This window comes from Cibotium barometz, chromosome 9 (assembly GCF_041138505.1).
Source record: "Cibotium barometz isolate CiBa-2024 chromosome 9, ASM4113850v1, whole genome shotgun sequence".
In the NCBI taxonomy this organism is placed as follows: Eukaryota; Viridiplantae; Streptophyta; class Polypodiopsida; order Cyatheales; family Cibotiaceae; genus Cibotium; species Cibotium barometz.
Window position 1 is genome coordinate 57,456,331 of NC_141054.1, and position 24,210 is coordinate 57,480,540.

At 39.5% G+C, this 24,210-nt stretch overlaps 1 protein-coding gene across 2 annotated transcripts in view; it reads right to left on the minus strand.

The window, feature by feature from the left end:
* Positions 1-23,095: 23,095 nt before the first annotated feature.
* LOC147635752 (Ankyrin repeat family protein) overlaps positions 23,096-24,210 on the minus strand; it is a 49,996-nt gene continuing 48,881 nt past the window's right edge. For both annotated transcript variants that reach the window (XM_086803153.1, XM_086803154.1), the window contains exon 10: positions 23,096-23,528. In XM_086803153.1, coding sequence (XP_086659279.1) covers positions 23,446-23,528 — 83 coding nt within the window. In that variant the 3' untranslated portion in view covers positions 23,096-23,445. The remainder of the gene's footprint in view (positions 23,529-24,210) is intronic.

Consider the following 24,210-nt stretch of genomic DNA (forward strand, 5'->3'; position numbering starts at 1 on the left):
AGCTTTTAAAGACAGCAGACCATGGACCAGTGAGCGGCCTCAAGACTAGAGCCAACAACCAGATGCAACCATTGACAGTCAAAGACGGGCAGAGGCCTCCACTCTTCTCAGCCCCATGCTCACGTGTTTGAAGGCTCACTCCTCCAAAGCTGAAGCACAAAAAATAAAATCTCAAGGCTATGGCGCCTAAATCGCACTTCATAAGCGCCAACACAAGGTCGGCAATAGCCACACTGTCACACGATCACACCGTCCTTCTCAAGTATGGAATTATCCAAGATCTGCAGGACCTGTCTTTCTTGGAGCAAGAGGCCAAGCAGAAGCAGCAGTTGGTGTTTATCTTCAAGATATATTGAGGTGATGCAAGCACAAAGGCCTACATTTGGTGGTTGATATTCCCTTCAATTGCATAGTGATGGGAAGTAGAGGCTTGAGGACACTGAAAAGAGTGTCCTTTATGGCATCCACATGGTTATGGTTATATTTTTGGGTGAAATGAAGCTTGTGAGTAAGGCATTGTAGTTTGGCACGACATTAAACTCCATAGATTCCTTTGCAATATTTTAATGATCCAACAAAGATCACGAATGAAAGAAGAGAACAAGTTAGAGTCTCTACAATCATCGACCAATTTATTCAAAAGCAAGATAAGCTATTTTCTTTCCCTTTTTCATTACCTAGTTAACTTTGACGATTAAAGTATTGTTGTGTCTATGATTAATAAAATTGATATTAAGTTTTACAAACCTACAGTTAACGACCATCGAGGTATGGTCTCTACTTCAGCAAATCCAAAGGTGAAACCTTGGAAACTTGATCCATATGATGGACGAAGAGATGGTAAAATTATTGAGAACTTCCTTTATGACATTGAGCAATATTTCATTTCTGCTGATATAAACACCGAAAAGGACAGCATGTTCCATGCTTCCACAGGAGCCAGCCAAGTTATGGTGGTGGCATTACTTGGATGATGTAGCCCAAAGTAGAAATACCTTTATTGTGCTCTCTTGGGCTCACATGAAAAAGGCCTTGAGAACACAAATTCTTACCAATTAGCATTAATGAGTGGAAGGCTTGCATGAAAGGCCTTGAGTTTACTTGAGGATAGGACAACCCGAGAGTACATTGAGAGTTTTACCTCTTTAGTATAGGAGTATAAGATACATGTTGGAACATCATTTGCTGTGAAGACCTAAAACACCCGAATTTTATAGTGTGATTAGACAATGATGCACATGTCTCAGATGGTTAGCCAACTGATGAGTATACGTTACTCATTGTCCTTTCACATTGAAATAAACTTTTAGAACTTTTAGTTAGAATATTGAATTTTTAATGGTCTTATTTTTAGGTCAAGAGGAAAGGGCAGTGAGTGAGAGTCGTCATTAATCTTTAAGAGGTGTCAACGTGCGTACCGTATGCGTGTGAGGCGCATGCCTCAGTACGGCATGGGTTGCATGCATGGAGGGGACTTGGACGTCGAGCTTGCAAGAACAAGAGGGGGGATGGGGGGATTGGGGGATTGGAAAACGCTATGGATATGAAGCGGTTGCGTGATCAAGAGGAGGAGGAGGAGAGGGAGCGAAAGAGAGTAGTTCCTAATTGGATAGCTGAGAGGGTGTCTAGACATGCTCAAAGGCCTCAAACGAAGGGTGGCAAGGTATTCTTGAACATTTCTCGTGACTTAGTCAAGCACCAAGTTGGCCTGTTTTCGCTTTGCAGTGCTATTCTCTTATGCTCTGGTAAACCTCCGTCAAAGGTAGATGTTGGTAAATAGCTGCAAGAAGAGGTTTTCCATGATTGAGCTGTGTCATAGGTTTTTTACTTAGGGAAAGGATTTTTTAATGTTCTCTTTATCAAAGGCCAAGTAGTTTCTGATCTGTTTTCCAAAGCCCCTTTATTCATGAATTAGAAGTAAGTGCATGCAATGCCTTTTAATCATTTCTTTGATGTAAATAGGAGTCTGGTTGAGGCATATGGACTATTTGGGTAGAGATCGTGGGCTTAGCACCTTGGTTGAGACCTGCATTGAGGGAAATAGCTAGTGCTATTGGCCCGGTGCTTTATTTGTCTAAAGACAATGTGGCAGGCTGTCAAGCCAACAATGTTTGTATATCTTGGAATACAACGAATGAAATCCCTAAAACAATAGAAGTCGATTTGGGTGGGAAGGGTAAACTGGAGTTGAACCTTAGATTTGCTCCATTCTTGGGAGCTTGTTTTAAATGTGGCAGCTTTGGACATATTGCAGGGAACTGTGTGGGAGGGGTTCAGGGTAAACCTAATAATGAAGATAAAGAGGAGGAGGGGAAAGGTGGAGAGAGTTATAGGACTAAGCGAGAGGAGGTGTGCAAGGAGGGTCATCAGGAGAATAAAGGAAAAGGGATCTTACTAAACAAAGCTGAACCCTCAGGTGAACCAAAGTGGAAAAAAGTCAAAGGTAGAACTAGTGTGAGACAGGCTAAGGAAGAGGGAATAAAATCTGTTACCACAATGAGACTATTAAGGATAATTTAGGAAGTAAACCATCAAGGATTCTGAGCCCCATATTATATTCTAACCCCTTTAGTCCATTAGGAGAGGAGGAGAGTGAGACTTCTTCAGTCCCAGAAGTTTAACTAGCAGGTTGATGAAGCCTGGAAGCTGACTCAAAAGGAAGAGGAATCAAATGGGGGTGAGGAGGAAGTAGATATGGTCCCTGAAATTGCTTTAACATGATTAAATCTCTGAGAATTACAAGGTGCACTTGGAATGTTAAGGGCATTAAAGATAGGAAAAAAAACTCTTCTTTTTGGGGTCTAATCAAGGAGTTGGGTGTATATATTTTTGCTATTCAGGAGCATAATCTTTTTGGGCCCAAACTGGCGAGAAAGGATAAGTTTAAGGATTGGACTATATTATATGGAGGGGTGAATGGGGGATTTAGCGGGGTTATGTTCATTATTAAAATTACTCTAAAGCCTAGTATTATAGCTAATTTTCCTAATGGGAGAATTTTGGTTGTAGAAGTTATTGTTGAAGAGGAGAGGGTTTGGCTAGTAAACCTCTATGGTACTCATAATCACAAAATTAGAAGCGAGATGTGGGAATGGATTAATAATTTGAATATTTAAAGCTAGTGTATTATCATGGGGGATTTCAACATGGTTGAGAATAGAGGGACAGATGCGGGGGGAGTACTGTGTTGATGGACCAAGAAAAGAGAAGGTGGGAAGACCTGAGAGGAAGGATGGGATTGAGAGATGGATGGGAAATGGGGGATTGGGGACTAGACCTTGGACATACATACTTTAGTCTTCAATATTTTGGATCATCTTCCATGTTAGATAGAGTGTTCTTTAATCAACAAGCAGCCTGGTTTCCTCATACGCTTAAGCTCTCAATTGATTCTAGCACTGCTCTTTCTGACCATATGCCTCTCAGATGGGGCTGGCACGTTATGGGATGGGAGGAGATTGAGCTGAATAGATTCCCAACTAGGAAGTTAAGAGTAAATAATTTGCTGCTTAAGGATGAGCTTTTTAAGACACAAACTGAAGAGGCCATAGAAAGGCTTAAAAGGAGAGAATTCCAGGGATCTTGGAGACTATTTGCTAATGAGATGCAAGGGATAATTAGGGGGGTTAGCAAACTGAGCTGAGGAAAAGAGATAGGAAAGAGGGAAGTGGAGTGAACTCCTAAATCATCTTTTTTTTATAAAGGCAGTCAGGGAAGTAATCTAAGAGAAGAGATTACTTGGTATTATAAATGCCAAGAAGTTTTGAAGAGTGAAGATGAGAACTGCTCTAGGAGAGTAGACAATGGATACAAATGGAAAATGTTCAATAGCAAGAGGAAGCCTGATAGGTATTTATTTAACTGACTGAGGTTAAGGGTTGTAAAGAGGTTATGGGGAGAGTATTGGATGAGAATGCTTAAGAGATTGAGGGCATAGGCTTGATTTCTGAGAAATGGGTGAAATTTTTGGGATCTACTCCTCAGCCTAAAATAGGACTAGTTAGCCAAAAGGTATCAAGCTGAGAACAAACTGCTTGAATTAGTCAGCACTAGAATAGATCCTGATAAGGTTAAATGGCTAGAGAGAGATATAGAAGTGGATGAATGTTGGGATGCTCTTCACAAACTGGGAAAGGAAAAATTACCTAGGTGGGATGGTTTATCTGTAGAAATTTTTATAGCTTTTTGGCCATCTTTAAAGGATTTAGTTAGAAAAATTTACAGAGAGGCCTTCAAGTCAGGTAACTTGGACAAGGATCTAAAAGAGCACTCGTGAAGCTCATTCCTAAAAGCTGCTTGTGAGAGGTTCAATCATTGGAATCTTATCACTTTGCTGACTATTATTTATAAAATTTTGGCTAAACTCATTACTATTAGAATTACTCCTGTTCTTCAGGATTTTATCTCCGAGAGACAATATGGCTTTATTAAGGGCAGGTCTATATATGATAATATGTATGCTGTAATGCTAGGTAGAGACCTGGCCTTGAGGACAAATCAGAAAGTATTCTTATACAACTGGATTCGGAGAAAGCTTATGACAGAATACACTGGTCCTTTATGGCAAGGGTAATGGAAAAACTGGGTTTTGGTATGAGGATGGCCACTTGCATATATACCCTCACATTTGGAGGACATTCTAAATTGCTGCTGAATGGCAGGGTAGTTGGGGGATTTGATGTAAACAGGTTAGTTAGGTAGGGCTGCCTTGCTCCTTTATTGTTTGCTATTGCTTCCCATCCCCTCATTGTGGCATTGGAATATGCTTGCTAAAGGGAAAGTAACTAGATTGAAGTTGGGCAATGGGGAGCAGTTGGTAATATAATGATTTGCTAATGATTCTCTCCTTTTCTTGAAAGCTGACAATGATAATGTGAGAATGGCCTTAGGTATTATTTAGGATTTTGCTAATGCCTCAGGATCTAAATGTAACAACATAAGTCCAAAATTATAAGTCTCTCTAAGGATAATGATTTTGATCTTGAGAGATGGGGGATGTGAGGTCATCAAAAGAGGACAGATAGTCAAACATTTAGGGTTCCCATTTAGGGTGGATGTGACTAATAAACAACTTACTGAGATTAGGCCCTAGACAGGTTTCATCTAAAGTTAAAGAAGTAGGAAGGCATTAGAGTCCCATTCCATGATAGAGTGTTCATATGCAACACATTGCTAAATGCCTACATTATATTTCTATGCCCTGTGTTGGACTTTGGAAAGTTCAGTGGTAGAGGATTATAAAACCCATAAGAGAATTCTTATGGAGGAATGACAGCTCTAATAAGAAGGCCTTAGCCTGGCTGGCATGGGATAGATTGACTCTACCCAAGGAAGAAGGAGACATTGGTATCCTGCATCTCCCCTCTCATACAATGGCTAGGATGGCACTACTTCTTCCTAAGTGTCTTCAACAAAAGGAAGTTTGGACAAAAATGCTAAAGGAACTGGTGGAAGATTCTCATGTCTATTTTGAATTCAAGTGGCAAGATTTAGGATGGAAAGATAAGATATTCTCTTATGCCCCCCTTAAGATTACCAGCTCATCTTTTGCTAGAATGTTGTGTAGCTAATGGAAAGAGACTTTGGGGCTAATGCTATAGGAGGGATGTTCTAGAGCCTCAGGAAATTCTTTGCTATGCCTAGGGATTTGGTGGACACATAAATTTAACCCTCCTTTAGCTCTTTAGGATCCAAAACTGCCAAAAATTTGAATAATAAAGGCCTCAGGAAGCTATCTGATTGTTGGGATAGGGCCTTGGTGGGGTGGAAGGATCCTAAACAGCTCGATGAGGAGTTCAGCCTGAACTATGGGGAAGGACAACTAGTCAAATTTGTGCTAGAAGAGGTTCAAAAAGGATAGTCCTCTACTGCCTATGATGAATCTTGTTGGGTAAAATATTGGCTCTGGCACAATGGGGTCAAGTTGGATAGAGGGACCACTAATAACTTGTATAAGGAATGAAGAAGAGTTGAGGAGAATGTGGTTTACTACAATAAGATTTGGAAGAGGGTCCTAATAGTTGGAGAAAAAGATGGAAGACAATTTGGGAATTGGATATTCCTGTTAAGTTTCAAGTCTTTCTTTGGAGAGTATGTATGGGAGCTCTTCCTCTAGGGATCAAACTGGTGCAGAGAAACTTTACTAATGGGTGATGTCCTAGATGCAAAATTGCTTGAAGATGGGAAACATGCCTTTTGGGATTACCCAGCTATCAGAAGTACCTAGTCCAAAATTGGCAGATGGGTATATAGCTGTACTGGGATGCATGGATAATGGGAGGACTGGCTGCTTGGTAAATGGGCATCCAGTGAGGAGTATGGTGATTCTTTGTTCAACATGATTAGATTTTGTTGTCTTTGGGAAATCTGGAATACCAGGAACTGCATTGTATTTCAAAAAGTAGTTGATACAGGGATGGATGTGACAGGATTGATGTACAAATGTGTTCACATGTGTTGGTCTATACATTTGGTTAATAAACTGAATGAGGATGAGATGGTGCAGATGATTCAGGTACTGCTGCTGCTGCTGTAGGTAGCCATATCTTGACTCTCTTTATGGAGGAAGGGGAAACATTCAGGCATACTGGGCTAAGCCTAATTAGTTGATGTTTTTGTATTCATGTATTAACAGAAATGAAACCACCAAGGGGGGTAAGTCCAGTAAAACTTGGCCAAGGACCAAAAGATGGTACAAAAAAGTCAAGCAGGTGGACCATAACTTTGTGGCCTTTATTGAGAATCCAGTTGGCACTAGACTAGCTCTGTCAAAGTTTGGTCCAAAAAGGGGGATGTCTTGGAGCAGCAGTCCACTAAAGGATGCACATATGAGGTCTTGATGGAAGCTTGTATCCAGCCAGGTGGACCATAACTTTGTGGCCTTTATTGAGAATCTAATTGGCACTAGACTAGCTGTCAAAGTTTGGTCCAAAAAGGGGGATGTCTTGGAGCAGCAGTCACCTAAAGGATGCACATATGAGGTCTTGATGGAAGCTTGTATCCAGCTTGGATATCAAATATCATGGGAAAAATCTTCTTTTGTATTTGAAGATGAGAGATGGACTTTGATTTGTAACTTGTTGAATAGGGCATGAAGTATGTTAAATCAGGGTTGAAGATGTAATTGCAGCCTTTTGGTATATATATTGGACCCAAAAAAATATTAAATTTTATTGTTGTCCTCTTAATGTCATACTAGTATGAGATGGTATATATATTAAGGAATTTGACAGTAACAGTCACGATATTTGACCACAGTTCTCATCACTTCATTTCACCACCAAGACCATACTTTTCATCATTTCATTTCACCAAGACCATTTAGAGTTAGTACTATTTAAAAGCTCTCAGTCCATTCTTATACAAGTAAACATGCAATTGATGTTAGATATTCCTCTATATGGTTGATTACGAATTCTTGAGATATCATTGGACCATGCTAGTAGTTGGTATCGTAGAGGTGATACCACATCAATATTGATGGACTACTCTTATTACTATATACATTTGGGGCCATGCTAGTGTTGTTGATATTATAGGTGATTTACTGTGTTAAATATCAAGCTAATGTATTTTTGGTATTATGTGCTATGCTTATAAGTGTAACCATGTTGGGATTAATTGTTGAGGCATCCAATTAATTGTTCTAACCAATGTGTAGATATTAAGCAGTGCAAGGGTATTGATTGAGGTATCACATGGATGGTGGTCTAAGCATGGCGTGCAAGTGGTTATCATGGTGTCAAAGTATCTATGCCAATGTGCTAATTTCTATATATTTTTAGCATTGTATTTTAGCTTAGCAAGGCATTGTATTTATAATGGCAATCTATATTAGCTTAGCAAGGCATTGTATTTATAATGGCAATCTATATTTAGTTTGGCATTGTATTTTAGCTTAGCAAGGCATTGTATTTATAATGGCAATCTATTTTCCATGGTGGTTAGCACATTGTAGATGTATAGGAGATCGATGTATTTATTGTAAAGGTAGTGCACAAGACACTAAGGTTTATTTTTATAAAGAAGACACAAATTTGGATGAAGCAAGCTATTATTAGCTCCATGGGTCTATTTTTTGAATAAAAAGATACATATACTCTAGATGGAAAGGGAACCACCATCTGGAGGGGGCACATTGGACCCAATGATGTTCTTCCTTTTTTGTTTTCTCACTTTGATTTCTATTAGTCATTTTTCTTTTTAGGTCAAGTCTTCACTACATTTAGGGGGCGGTCTCTTTTAGTGAGGTTTTAGATCTCCATAATGGTTTGATGGGGTGATCGTTAATGCGTTGGGGTGAGAGGAGGGGTTAAGAGATCACCTCGAGGCATGTCCATTGCATATTGTCTGCCTCTCAGTTCTCCTCCTTTTGCTTATGGATTTGATAGAGTATATCTTGGGTGAAAGGTCCATAGTAGCGTTTTAGCTTGCTACCATTGAAATATACTTCCATCTTAGGCCCATCTAGGGTCTCTCTCTTTATTGACATTGTACATGAGTACCTTTTATGCCTCACCTTAACCATCCTTGAAACACATCCAAAAAGAGATTACCTATAGTGAACCGCAACTGTCATAAGGATCTTTGCAATGGCCGAGCTCGTAACCCTTGAGGTCTCCAAGCTCTACAACTCCTTGAGAAGCAATTCCATCACACCTCTCGTGAGCGTTGTCACACCGCCGCGTTGCACTATGGGTCCTTGTCCGTCCTCTCACCTCACTTCACTCACACTCACTCACTAGCGTGCATTAGGGAGAGAGATTAGCAAGAGCAAGACTCAATTGCACAATGGGAGAGTCCCTTGTATTATGAGAAATATTCACTTATATACATGGCCATAAGTGTTCACACTCACTTAAACTGTGGGGCCGGCCAGGCACTTTAGGCTCATAAGAGGCCTAATGCTATTACAATGACTACTCTCATAATATATCCATGAAGTACATCACTTAGGACTTCATTTTAACTTGCTACCACACGCTCTTGAAGCGGGAATCGCCATAAATACTCCGTCACACCATTACGGGCGCCCATCCAAGTTGTAGCTTTGGACACTATTACTTTCATATCTTGAATGTATGACCCTTTGGTGTATCTACCATGACTCCTTGATGATGTAAGATAATGGTGGTAGCTCTTGTTTAACCCTAAAATTGGGTTAACATCCCCCCCTTCCTGATGTCCTCATGATCGCGTTGAAGACCTTTGTGTGGGGAGAATAAACAAGTATGGTTGATGGCTTCGATGTTGATTGACGCTCAAAGGTCTTTGTTCCTCCGAAAGGAATAAGAAAAGCTAGTTAGTGAATGAAAAGGTTAGTGGTGTACTGGTAATTCCTAACGGGGTGGGGGGTGGGGTTTTTTTGCGAATGATTGCATTTTTATATTTGTGTGAGCCTCTTTTTTTTTTGCTCAATTTGTTTTTTTTTGCAATCATCAGCAAGGTTACATTTGATTTTTGTTAGTGGGGACACTAAGAGATGTTAATAATGGGAGAGAAGAGAGGGAAGGGAGGAACGTAGACTTAATCATTAGAATGAGATAGTGATTCTCAGTTCCTCATTTGATTCATTGAAGAGACATTCATCATTTGAAGTAATTGGCCTTTGATGATGTCCCTTTGTGTGGTAGGATTCTTGTCAAATGTTGTTTTGAGAAGGACACGTTCCTGCTTTCTTTTGCCCAAGTGCTTTATGTTTTTATGTATATTTAAGTGCTCTTAGAAGCAGATTTATATGAAGTATAAAAATCGAGTCATATATACTCTTATTGAACTGCTCTGTGTTGAATTAGCCACTTGTTGTTGTGGGAAGATTGAAAGAATTACATTGACTTGCGAGGCTAATATAGATAGATCATTGATTTGTGAAGATGGTAGCGTCGTTTACAGAGGTTTGTAATTTGAAGGAAAATTCCAGGCAATGGGTTGTAGCATTGACCAGGCTTTCGCTCATCATGGCCCCCCATCCAGAGATGTACCTAGAAGTTGTCGATGGTGAGGCTTTGGTGCAAATGTTCTCCAGTGCATGAGTATGGATATGTACTCATGGAGCAACTGCTACATTAATATAGCCAAAAGAATAGTAAGCAATAAGCTTAACAAATATATAATGGCTATTGAAGATCGTTTGGGAAAGTGTTAATGTGTGGGATGGCTTAATCCGTGATGAGGCTTAAATCGTGAAAGTGCAGGTTCTTAAGCCGTGTGACTATAATTCATGAGAAACCTGAACTCGTGAGATTGTAGGGGTTTTTTTTGCCATGAAGGGATATTCTGTGAGATTGCCTAATTCTGTGAAAGTTAATCCCATGAAAGTGCAGGCTGTGAATTGGAATTTCGTGAGGTTACAGGTTTTGACCCCGTGAAGTTGCAGGTTTTGACCTCGATGGTTTTTTTATTTTAATTGATTTTATGGGACAGCTAGGTCAAGACTTGCGAGCAACAGGTTCTTGTGCACTTATTTCTCACATCCAAAGGGGTGACAAGAGCATTGTTATTTTGTTCTTAATGCGCCCATAAGTCTCCATTGCAGATGTGGGTATTGATTCTTGAATTTGTTGCTCAAATGTTGTCGAGGCAGTAGGGAAGACTGCTAAATGTTTACTTGAACACACAAGCTCTTGTGTTAGTGTTGAATGCACGAGAGTGGTTGAGTGATTTGCTTGTTGTTGCTTGGGCCTCCATTCTTGTCGAGCTTTAGGTGAAGCTATTAGGGTTGAAGTCGGTGGTGAGTTTTTCTTTACATTTTTCGATTTTGGCAACCATATGATGGAATTACCATCATAGTATCCTTGTTGTTGAAGCACATACACATGCACCCATCTTTGATGAACATCAATGTGCGTGGTGCTGAGGCTTTCTTCTTTGTACAAGCTTGGGGGACTTTGTGATGCACTTGGGGACCCAAGCTTTGGTATTTCTTTGGTAGTACCCTTGTGCCTGAAGTAGTGTTTTTGGTACCCACACTTGATGACTTGGTGAAGTTTTTTGAGGAACTCGTATAGGCTTTTGTGGGACTGTGTTGTGGAGTACTTTTCTTTTTCCTTGGCCTCCGAGTGTTATGTTGAGGAAGAGACTTTGATTGTCGAGGCACCTAGATTTGATTAGCACCTTTATAGCAGCCTTGAGCTACAACTAGCTGCTTCTCCACCCACATCTTAATACTATTAAGATATTGTGATTGTGGTTGTCTTGGTGGAGTTTTCTTTTGGGTTGATGTGGAAGGTTTGGGGCCCTCCTTGACTTTGGTAGGCGTTGAGGCTACAGGTTTGAGACTCATGGGCATTGTTGATGATGATGAGGCTAGAGTCTCTTGTAGAGTGGCTGTCGATGTGACGAGGCCTTTGAGCATGTGGTTGTCTCCTTTGGTGAGGTTTGTCGATGAAGATGCATAGGCTCCGGGGCCTTTGAATTCCTTGTTAGAGATAGATGGTCGAGCTATGGGAACTTCTTCATCAGGAATAGATGTTGATTGCGAGGTTTTGGCATCAAACTTCGTAGGTGAGGATGGGGTTGAAGGAATAGGTGCTTTATCGGAGTCGGTCGTTTGACACAGATGGTAGGTCATTGTGTAGAGGGGATTTTATGGAAGAGGCTTGTATCCTTTTTTGTTCAGCATCATAGATATCCATTAAAGTTGGATCCTCTTCCTTGCAGTATGGTATTGTCAACTTTTTGTCATTGACCATCATGATGACTCTATTGCTAGCAAAGCACAGTGGTGCTTGGGCCAGCAATAGTCCATTTATGCCCCAAGATCAACAACATGGCATGTTCAAGTCTTATGTAAAGGCAATCCTTTTTCAGGATGTGCCGGTGAGTGTTGGTTAACCTAATAAATCCTATAGCTCAAGGGTCATGAGATTGTGTTCTCATGTTGGATAAAGTTGTGCTTGAGATGTGGTGATTTTATTTGAAATTTCCAATCCAATCAAAATCCTAGGGATCGTTTTAATAAGATATGTTGGAAGTTCCAGCTCTCCTGCAAGGTCTCTTTTACATTGCAAGTGTGTTCAAGGTGAGTGTTTGCATGGATTCATGTATTGAATACAACGATTCACCTATCCAAGTTCCACCAAGGATAACATCATACTCAAGGGAATCTGGGGTAACATGGAATATAAATTCCATATCGCCACATCAATTATTTGAGTAGTGTATCTGAAGTAACCTGGAACTTCAATGTTTTGTCCATTGGCTCCTCTTGCAAAACTATTGTCTGTAGAAATGAGTTTAGGTTGTCCCAATGACATCCAAGTGTCTATTGTCACGATGTTATGACTACCGCGAAAGGGCTAATCAATGCGCGTTTGCGCTTAACATCAATGCTTGTAGGGAAATCCAACCATACCATGATAGAATCTTCCAAAGGAACCATGGATGTTTTAGTTTTTGTTTTAGCTTCAGATCCTGTTTTTATTTCATATTCCCATTCACTTTCATCCTTTGTTTGGGTCTCAGCTTTTTCAAGAGCACCCAATGCGTACACTGCCACACTTGGCCCTCTGAAAATTTTTAATGATGTCTGTTTGGAAACGTGCAAATCCTCATAGTCCTATTCTATGGAGTTCTTTATGTCTTTGTATAACTGAGGTTGAGCCCTTAATGGTGCAAGTGTGGATGTTATGATGGCTTCACCATAAGAGGAGCATTCCTCCAAATGAGGTTTTGAGAGACTGTTTTAATCTTGCAAGGGAATTATCGAATTCCTCACGTGCTTTCTCAAGCATATAGTTCGTAAAATCTATTTCAAATGACTCTTCTATAGAGAGTATGTCTTCCTCTTGAAAGGGGAAGCAGTACTCCTCTGGGCTTTGTATTTTGGTTACTTTTTTAGGATTGGCATTATGAGGCTCAATCACCAACTGGTGACCCTATAGGACATTCAACCAAGCTAAGCATGCTCTCTTGAGCTTGCTTTTTGCATTCCGCATATGTCATGTGATCATTATTGTCCATTTGGGGTGGTTAGGTGGCTTCTAGTTTCTTGATTGGTCTATGTGGTGCAATGAGTGGAGAGTCAGAACTTGTTTCATCCTCACTTAGTGACATACTAGAACTTGTTTCATCGTTTGACTTTCTTTGGATTGTCAGTTTTTTGTTATGTTTGCCCATGCGACGAGATTGAATTTTCTTTTGAGATTTTGTATCATGTGTCACACATATGGGTTTTGAGGTTTGTGTGGTGGTCTTTGAGGTGGATGCTTCTGCATCGTGCATAGCTTTTGGCTCTTTTGTGTTTATGTCCCCTTTTGGGTTTATGTCCTCTATAGGCTTCTTTTTCCTGTCTTTTAATTCAACCTTGGTTTCGACAATTTGTTGTCCCTTGTTTTTCTTGGTTTTAGAAGGTTTTGCTTTTTCTTTTGGATTCTACTTTAAAGCATGTTCTTCTACACATGTTGAGGTATTGTCTTTTGCATTCTTTTTTACTGTTTCTCGTGCCTTGGCTTGTAAGCGTGTAAGCACATTCAAGGGTACCGTGGCCAATTGCCCGTTTCGTACACTTAAGATGTTAAGAGTTGTATTTTGTGAGACGAGTTACATTGACGCAACTCGTCTTGGGCAATCTTGGAACATGTGATCAATTCCACATTGTTCACACATTGGTCGCAAGTTGGTCGCAAGGTGTCAGTGACTATGGGCATGGTAGTATTTTAAACTGTGCAGTCTGCAACCTTGTGAGGTCCACGACAATAGAAACACTGAAGTGTTCATCAATTAAGTGCTTCCTGAACAATTTTTACCCTTTGGACTATTTCTCTTTGGTGCACAGGAGATGGAGGTTTTGAGTCAATTGTGGATGAAGCGGGACACTTTTTAGTATCATGGTCGAAGGTTTTACAATATATGCAGTATAGAAGAACAAGTGCCTTGTATGCACAATGAGGATTGGGATGGTCGTAGTGATTGCACTCAACACAAGGCATTTCATTCCTCACTTTTAGAGGCATTAAGGATGTCTGGTTTTGAAGGTTTTCATCCTCTCTAAGAGATGTTGGCTGTAAGGTTTTAAGTAAGGCTGCATAAAATTTTGGGAATGGCAATTCCGAGATCGATCTTTCTTTTGCCATTGCTTCATTTGGTTTAGATGAGGAACACCTCATAGCATGATCATCTTCTACCATGTTGTCATCTAAATGTATTGCTTCTTTACAACATTGATCGAATGTTTTCGAATTGGAGACAATGATCAAGTTGTGTAAGCTGTTATTCTTCAAGCCCATCATGAAATATTTCTTCAATTGAACATCGTTTAATTTTTCCCATGGCTCACAACGTGAGTCCAAATTTTTTTTCGAAGGATAAAATCTCTAATGGATTCATTTGGTTGAGGCTCAATTGAATAGAGTTCTGTTGCTGCACTCCATTGATCACCTTGTCTGGAAAAGACTGATTTCAAGGTTTTGAATTTGGTCTTAATCGCATCAATGTGATGAACCATCGACTAGCTTTTTCCTCTAAGCATAGGTTCAACGCATGTACCTTGGTGGGACAGTTGGGATTTCCAAAGGCTTCACATCTCTGTTCAAACATTTGAATGAATTGAACAGGGTTTGTTGTTCCGTCTTATTTTCCCATAATTTTAAAAATTTGTACAGTCGTATTTCTGTATGAGTCACTAAGGCCATATGTGAGGGCTCTTGTTGGAAGAGACTCATTGAGTCCTTGGGCCACCCCCTTCCTAGACTAGTCAATATATCAAGGGTGTGGCCATCTAGGAAAGGGTTGGTACTTATAGGATTTGCAGGAATGTTAGGTAAGGGACCAAAACCCGGTGGGATCGAAGTGATAGGGGGTGTAAAACCCGATGACACGTTTGTTATAGGTATAGCCAATGGTATTGGGAGGTGAATTTGCGGCATAGATCTGAATGGCTCGAAGATAGCCATTGGGTTTAGTCCTTGTGTGATCCATGGCACTCCCTCTATCATGGCCATGTCAGAGCACCTAAATGCCATTTTTTTTCTTTTTATATTCTCCCACAGCCCGTTTACAGCCTCAAGAGTCTTGGCGTACTCTTCGTTGGATCAAACGGATGTCCGTTCGTCCTAAATAGCTTAGGCGCAATACGCACGTAAATGACTTGAGATAATTTTCCGAAAAAAGTGTATGCTAATAACTTCCCATATATGGAAGAGGAGGTCCTAAAACCTATTTTCCATCATTGTCTCAAGACGAAAAAAAATTCCTGTCTCGCGGCATATTTTTAGGGTATTCCAAAAGGAATTTTGAAAAACTCTGTATGAGGGAGTTGTAGTATTTTTGGAGTACTACAACTTTGTTTCCTTGAGTCGTTCGTAATTTTGTTGTTTAGACCTTCAAAAAGTAGCCCACATATGTCTTGTCGTCGTGTTTTTGCACTGTTTTTTTACGATTTTTCGTGGTTTTTGGGCTATTTTTTTGCCTTAATCTCCAGGTCGAATTTTCACGTGGCTGGTCGAAAGCTAAAATGGTTAATTTTGACTTTGGATGACCAATTCCAAAGTCGAAGAGCTCGATGTCAGCTTTTCGATGAGCCTTAGAACGCCTTCATGATATACGGTTTAGGAGATACAGGCCTCCAAACGGGTGTTTTTCAGAGTTTTTTTCTTTTTTTGCTGACGGACCCCTTTTCACGTCGACGGACTTCACGAGTTTTATAAATTTTGATTTTTTTATTTTTTATTTGATTTTTTTTATAGGGCATGAACTCTAGTTCCGTCAAATTGCAGAAAATGGTTCAAGCCGTGAAACCGGTCCGCTTCACGGAATATTAAATTCAAATTTAAAAAAAAAACTTCCGTGAACTCTAGTTTCGCGAAGTTAAAGAAAATAGTTCACACCGTGAATCGGACTTCACGGAATATAAAATTCAATATTATTTTTTTACGCGCGGTTCCCGAGGGACGTGAACGTTTTGGGCATGAACCCAAGTTCCGTGAAGTTGCAGAAAAGGGTTCACGTCGTGAACCGGACTTCACGAAACTATTAAATTTGAAAATTTTTTTGTGCGCGCGCGGTTCTTGAGAACGTGAACCTTTTGGGTGTGAACTCAGGTTCCGTGAAGTTACAGAAAATGGTTCACGCCATGAACCGGACTTCACGGAACTATTAATTTTTTTTTCTTTTACACGTGCGGTTCCCGAGGGCGTGAACCTTTTGGGCATGAACTCAGGTTCTGTGAAGATGTAGAAAATGGTTTACGCCGTGAACCGGACTTCACTGAACTATTAAATTTGATTTATTTTTTTATTTAAAAAAATTACGCACGGTTCCTGAGGACGTGAACCTTTTGGGTGTGAACTCAAGTTCCGTGAAGTTGCAAAAAATGGTTCACGCCGTGAACCGGACTTCACGGAACTATTAAATTTGAATTTTTTTTTGGGAGTCTAGTGGGAAATACGAATTTTCCTTTTTGGGTGGGAATATTTTTTGAATTTAAAATGGAAGGGATATGGGCATTTTTTCAAAAAGGTAAGTGGAAATAAAAAAAGTCAATCTTTTAATGACATCCCTTACACTCTTCATAAATGACCCCCAAAATGGACAAATTGACAACTCATGAGCATCTACTCATTGAATGCTCATCAGCCTTAATCAGTGGGGCTGCTATGATGAAGCACGCCTTAGCATCAAATGTTATCGCAAAACTATGGGGGTTAGGGGCATACAATCCTTCTCTTGGCATGGCAAATCTTTTAAATTCATCGTCATGTTTGACAAATATAGCTACACCTCCAAAGAGTGTAGGCCAACATAGTTTGATCTAGAGAACCCTACGGGCCCCATTACAAAGTTTCCTCCACCTATGCTACAATGGGCTTACTCAAGAATAGCGATAAAGTCATATTCATAATGCATTTCCATGATACCATCTTGGCCCTTCTTGTGTAAAGCATTCCCATTATTAATTGATAGGGGGTGCCTTCTTGATGTGGCATTTGGCTAATTGGGAATCCATTGGCCACGAAGTGGGCTATATCTTCACTTTGGTACATGGTCAATGTGGAATAATGGAGCATCGGGAATCTTCTTTCACTCTTGGGGGTCCACTCCGAGAGGGGGTTCTCTACTTTGAATTTTGAAAAGGAGATTGGCATGGACATGTATTGACTCCTTTTGCATGATGATAGTGAAATCTGATTCCAAAAGAATGACTAACCATCTAGTGATGCACCTCTTAGTGTAGGGCTTCTTTACTGAATAATTAAATGCTTGGTTAACAAAGAAAACAAACTTAGTAGAAGCCTTTACGCTCTTCGCATTTAATTTTATTCAATCATTTAGTTGACAAATAACAAAGGTCAGGGAAGTCCATGTTGTATTCCCTCAAGTATGCTAACACGCATCCACCAACACCAAATGTTAAAGCAACACACATATGCACATGGAAAATTAGATCCTAATTAGGGGTACCTCAAGATGGGTGCACTTGATTCCTTCTTCAGCTTTTTATATGCCCACCATTCATATATCCATTCAAAGGCATTCAACAGCTTATACAAGGGTTTGATATATACAATATACAAGAAGATGAATATTTTATGATACCCATTGGTATTCATCTATCCATTCAAAGACATTCAATAGCTTATGTAAGGGTCTTACATACATGGCATACAAGAAGATGAGTATTTTATAATACCCCAACTCTAATGTAGTTTTATCATCATCATTGTTCCTTTCATGTTTTATGTGTGGTTCTTCATCGACATACTCATTTAGTGATGGGTCATTTTTAGCCTATTATACAGTTGTTGCTATCTACATCGGCATATTCTCATGCAGATTCTTATGTAGTGGTGTTCTTGTGATGGACACATCATCCATTTCATATTCATGGTCCACTCCATGCTCTTGAGGTGTGGACATCATTATTTATGCATGGTTATTCATTTTCATGTTGTATGATTATCTCAGGGGATTTCATTTCTAGCATACCACTACCATTTATGTGGGTTCACACTTCGGATTGGCATGTGACCCATGGATAAATATCCATATGAATGTGCTCTTGGAACCTTAGGTATTCTATGCTATACTTTTGAAGGGTAGTAACTATACCCCTTCACATCCCAATTCCACAACCGTACATACATGAAGCAATTGCTTCACCATCTTAATTCTCTCTTTCATGTAATACTAAATTGAGTAATGGAAGATCTATGTTGTAGCAATATTCTATTCTTGTTTTCTCTTTTTCAATTATATGGGTGCTTAGTACATATGAAATGATAAATGTGAGTAGACATTCAACACCTAGAGATGATGTTAGTAGAGAAGCGCTAATACTGCAACCTCCGGATTTGGAGAGATTATTCCATGTTTTTGTAGATGCATTGGATGTTACAATTAGAAGTGCATTAATGCAAAAAACCAAAGGAGGTTGGTACCACCCAATTATTCCATGTTTTTGTGGATGCATCGGATGTTACAATTAGAAGTGCATATTAATACAACAAGCCAAAGGAGGATGGTACCGCCCAATTTATTATGCAAGCCAGATGTTGTTTGCTCTACGAGGAAAAGAATTACTCCACAATAGAGAGAGAAGCCTTGGGCATGGTTTATTCAGTTAACAAGTTCAAGCATTATCTTATGGGCAATCATTTTATTTTGTATGTTGATCAAGCATTGGTTTATCTGGTGAGCAAGCCTAATCTTACTAGTAATAAGCTAGCAAAATGAATGTTGTTATTTACAAGAGTTCCCGAAAAGAGTCTAGAGAACCATCGAATGGAGTACCAGATTAATTTTCAGATGCTAAACTATTTATTCTGGATGTTCCACCAAACATGTGGTATTATTAAATGCTAATGTTCTTTTCAAATGGAGCATTTCCAAAGGGTATAGCGAGAGATCACTAGAAAAGGCTCACGCTTCATAGTAGAACTTTTATAGTTATAGCACGCCAATTATATAAAATGGGAGTGGATTAGATTTTAAGATGAGTTCAAGATCATGAGAAAGTTATAGTGATTATGAAAGCACATCAAGGTGTCAATTTTTGGTGGAGACACTTTTCTGGAGAAATTATAGGTTGGAAGATATCTCAGGCAACGATTATGGTGGCCCAAGTTTTAAAAGATGCACGTCAGTTTGCCAAAGCTATGACTTTTGCTAGCAGTTATGTTCGTTGAGTGCTGCAGATAGAATGGCGCATAATCTAATATTGCCACTGGAAGCATTTCAGAAATGGGAACTAGACTTTGTAGGACCTTTCAAGCCCCTAGCTGAAAGAAATGGCAATAAATCTATTTTGGTAGCTACAGATTAGTGCACAAAGTGGGTTAAAGCCAAATCTCTAGAGATAGCAAGGCTACATTCGAAGCAAAATTCTTGTATGAAATGATAATGACTAGGTTTGGCTATTTAATTAAACTGGTTAGTGATCAAGGTGGGTATTTCTTGAATGAGGTCATTAAGAATCTCACAGAGTATCACATGATAATTCATAAAGAGTCAACAGTTTATTATCCACAGGAAAATGATCTGGCTCAATTCATAAATTAAGTGCTACAGAAAACCTTAAAGAAGATTGTTAAATCAGTATCAGATAGATTGGGACCAAAAGCTATATTCGGCACTATGGGCATTCTAGACATCTTATAAAGTGGCAACAGGGTCACATCACTCCTTTTTCATTAGTGTATGGTTTGAAGGCAGTTATGTGAATGGAATTCATCATTCCAAGTTTTTGCGTAGCAGTGACTCATAAACATTCTTTGGAGGAATTAGTCATGCATCGTCCGGAGAGTAGAAGAGACTTTAGAGTCGCTAGAATGCTAACATCATCCAGAGGTGTCAAAAATGTTTTGTGGATCGGAATATGAAGTTTAAGATTTTTTATGTGGGCGATCTAGTTTTATTATTTAATTCCAAAATGGGTCCACATCCGAGTAAGCTCAAGTTGAGGTGGATTGGACCTTATCAGATATCTATAAAATTTGGTACATGCACATTTGAATTGACACTGTTAGATGGTGTGAAATTGTCAAAGTTAGTTAATGGGTTCAGAAGATTGAAGCCCTATTTTGGTAAATTGCCAAAATCATACTTGTGTATACTATTTTTGTCACACACCGACATGATACATGTTTGAATCCACGTAGAGTGCATGCATTAGGTAATGTGAAAATCCGTTGGGTCATTAGTGTTGCATCATAGGGTAGCATGCACTAATCCATTCTTCTTAGCCACCCTATTGCCTCGATTTGTGTGTTCCTTGAATTCATGATTCATGAATCTGTACCCCGATTTGTTGTTGTGACTTTTCTTAGGGACAAGGACACTTATGCAAACACTTTTCTCATTCTCGCCGAGTGCTTTCACAGATTTCTTTGGTTTCTCACTCTTTGCTTTCTCTCACATAAAGTTCTCACAACTCACAAGTGCTCTCTACAAACCATGGTGAAATTTGAGAAGCCGACAACTGGTGGGGGATCTCCACCACAGTATAGACCCCTACCTATAGCTGCTTCAAGAGCACACAAAGCACCCCACTTTTAAAAGAAAGTGAAGAAGTTCCAGGACAAGGAGATGGGGGAGAGGTCCCATAAGGAGATAGCTAAAGAAAAGACTCTAGAGAAGGAATTAGAGGAAGTGCAGGCACAAGTAGAAGCACTAAGGGAATTCAGAGAGTTGGAAGGGCCAGAGCCAATGCAAACAACTCTATAGATTCCAAATTTGCTAGGAAGTAGGTCTATTCCTATTATCTTTCTAGATGAAGTGGAAATAGTAGACAGTTTTATTACAGGCTGCTTGTAAGTGTATCTCTAGTTGTACTACAAAAGAAAATGGTGCATTTGCATCATTGTGACAGCTTAGAAAGAGGCTCTGTTGAATGCCTTTAATTTGCCCAAAGTTGGGTTCACAAAGTCCAGAGCTAAAATTTAGGCATGTCCTTAGGAAGCCACACGTGGATGTGGCTAGATGGATTCTCAGATACATAAAGTCCACTGTTAATTATGGATGTTAATTAGACTAGTAGTGTCTCTAGAAGATAGGAGACCTGCTAGCAACTTTATATTTTCTTTTAGGAGTGTTGTTGTGAGTTATAGCAAAAAGAAATAGCCAACAGTTGCCTTGCCAAGTACAAAGGCATAGTATGAGGATAGAGTACAGGGGTGCTACTATCGCAGCTTGTGTGCTTGGTTTCAGAAGCTTCTTGGTGATATGGGTGAGCCCATGGAGGCTCATTATCATTTATTATGACAACATGAGTACCATATAGCTAACTAGTAACCTAGTATACCATGCTAGGAAAAAGCACATTGAGATGAACTATAATTTTGTGAGAGAAGATTTTGGTAGGTGATGTGGATCTAGTATATATTAGCACAAAGGATCAGGTGGCTGATACCTTCATGAAGGCATTAGGTATAGAGAAGCTCCGTAAGTTCAGGAGCTTACTTGGAGTGCAGTGTGTGGAGTTGAGCTCGAGGGGGAGTGTTGAGATATGGAGCTCAACTAGTGCTATGGACATTGATGACCCGCCTAGGTGATAGCTTCTGCACTTTCGCCACTAGCATGGTTGGTGAAATTATGGTGGGAGATATGTCACCAATGCTTTATATGCTACGTGACAACCACTTTGGTATACTAGAGTTATGACATGGTTATAACGCCAACTCATGTAGTCCAGTTCACACTATGAACCGATGTTATAGTAGGAGAGTACTTTTCCTTATAGTATGTATTTTTATCTCTTTATGTTTATGGTTATAGTAAAGAGAAGAGAATAGACAAAAATTCAAATATCCATCTCGATTGTGTGCTTGTCTAGTGTGTGTGTGTGTGTGTGTGTGTGTGTGTGTGTGTGTGTGTGCTTGAAACAAGGAGCTCAAGATTATCTTCTCCCTCGCATTCTTCTTGGTATTGTGGCCCCCCTAAGTGTTTGCAATATGCATAATAGACTAGTGGTATAGGTCGCAGATGAGGACACTCCGTGCTCATGTGGTTCTGTCTACAAATCGAACACCAAACTAGATCTCTTGGATAGAGATGTGCTTTGTTTGGAGGTTCTCTTGCCTCCTTTTACCTTGACTTTTTCTAGGATGGCCAAGGCCAATTTGTCGACCATCATGTTTTTTTACCTACCTTTCCCTAGTGTTCGACACATGCCAACTTGATAGCCAAGATGGCGTAGCTAACGATGGAGTCTTATTTTCTTCAAGATGGGATAGTAAACTTGTGTATGCTTTGATAGTTTTAGTACTTAAATTTTAAATTTGAAGCAATTCATATTATTCACGTGTTGTTTGGAGAGAATGGGCATTTCAAGTTAGTCAATCCAACAATAATAAGTCCCTAGGGCCCCTTGTTTCTTAAAAGTTATAAAATTAATTAATTAGTTTAAATGAGAGATCAAATTTATTGTGAACCAACATAAATGGTTGAATGTTTAATTCTATACATAAAAGTCAAAAGTTCAACGAGTTTACAATTTACCCTAGTGTCTAGCAAGGGTCTTCCCCAAGGTCTAGTAGGGTCTTATAGCTCCTTGAAGTCTAGGCCTTAGATTAACTATGTAAGACTTGCCAAGCTCAATTAATTTATATAAAAACATATATGGAGCCATTTAAGGGAATAATTAACTATGTTAGACTTGCCAAGCTCAATTAATTTATATAAAAACATATATGGAGCCATTTAAGAGAATAATTACAAAAAAAATATCGGATCAAAATCTAACATCATTTAAGGGATAAAAATAAATGTGTAACATTATCTTTTGAAAAATAATTGGTTGCAACATCTCTATGTGCAATCATGGAATTTGCACGAGGATGGATATAATGGTTGCCATTACAAAGCGTGGGATTCTTCTCTCCATGAACTCAACCACTTTATAATGTGTTGTCCAAGAAGGGTGAAAGATAGTGTCCAGTCTTGCTTTACCCCAATGTTGCTCTAGACATCTATGGCAGATATTACTGGTCCAAAGACATGCTCATAGAGTGTCATTATTAATCACAGAGAAAAGATATCATGGGAAGTATAATGCTAAAAGCCTATTAAAAGAGCTACTTGCATGGGATGATATTAAAAGTTTTCCCTAATCCTAAAGCCTATTAAAGAGCATTGTCAAAGCTCCATAAACAAACATCAAGTATAAGAGAAAAGAGAAGAAGATTTCCATAAATATGATCGTCTTTTGAGCATATTATCACATAAACAAACATCGAGTGTGTGAGAAAAGAGAAAAATATTCCAATGATAAGAAAAATATTGATAGATCTATACTTCTCCCTTATCAGCTGCTTCTTCCAAAGGGTAGACTGTTTCCGAGACACTCAAATACTACCTTCCTCACGCAAAAGCAACATGGGTCATTGCCTCAACAATATACAACAGAGAGGCTTCCTCAAGGTATGCAAAGCTAATACGTAAACAATGATGGCAATGTATGATTCCTCAAACAAGAGTGTTGGTTTTCATTGTTAGGAACAAGAGGGTAGCTAGCTAAAGATCACCCATCCTAGACGTAACCTTCTGCTGCATTTTATACTGCAAAGTAGCAGGTGCACAGTCGATTGGCGTCTCCCCTGCAAAATCCACAATAGGTCATTAGTTTCGTGGGAAATGTTTAAAACGTTTAGCATTACCAAAAGTTCAAATGCTTCATCCCTTTCATTTTATGGCCATATCTTACATACTCACTTCACCCCTATGGACATGCACCTACAAAATTAATGCAAGTATACCACGTCTCTACTTAGGTCCAATTCACTAAGGGCAGATGGCCATCTCAAAGAGAGAATGAATGTGGTGATGGGCAGGGAAAAATGCCTTCAGACCTTGGTCTGCCTGGGCAGGGCACTAATCTGCTTTGGATGCCATCTCACGGAGGCAGTGGAGCTGATCTCATCCACAAACAGTCCTCCATGGAAGCTTGAAATAGCCCTGAACATACGCTGCCCCAGCCAATCACCACAATTGGGCTACCGGCTGTGTGGGTCCTCTGCAGAGCACAGGTACCTGGCTGCAGGTGCAGGGGCTCAAAGTAGCAGCCAATACTTTTCTTCACGTGCTGCATCTCAGAAAATATCATACTCCTCAAGTTTTTGAGATAGCCATAACTAATGGCGCAACTATTTCTTTTCCCCTCAAATTTAACACCTCAATGCATGTAAACCCCATGCAAGTCTACACAAATTCAACTAGAAAAAAAAAAAGCACTCAGCAAATACGACTGTCGTAAGATCTTGAACAGCAATCCCCATATAC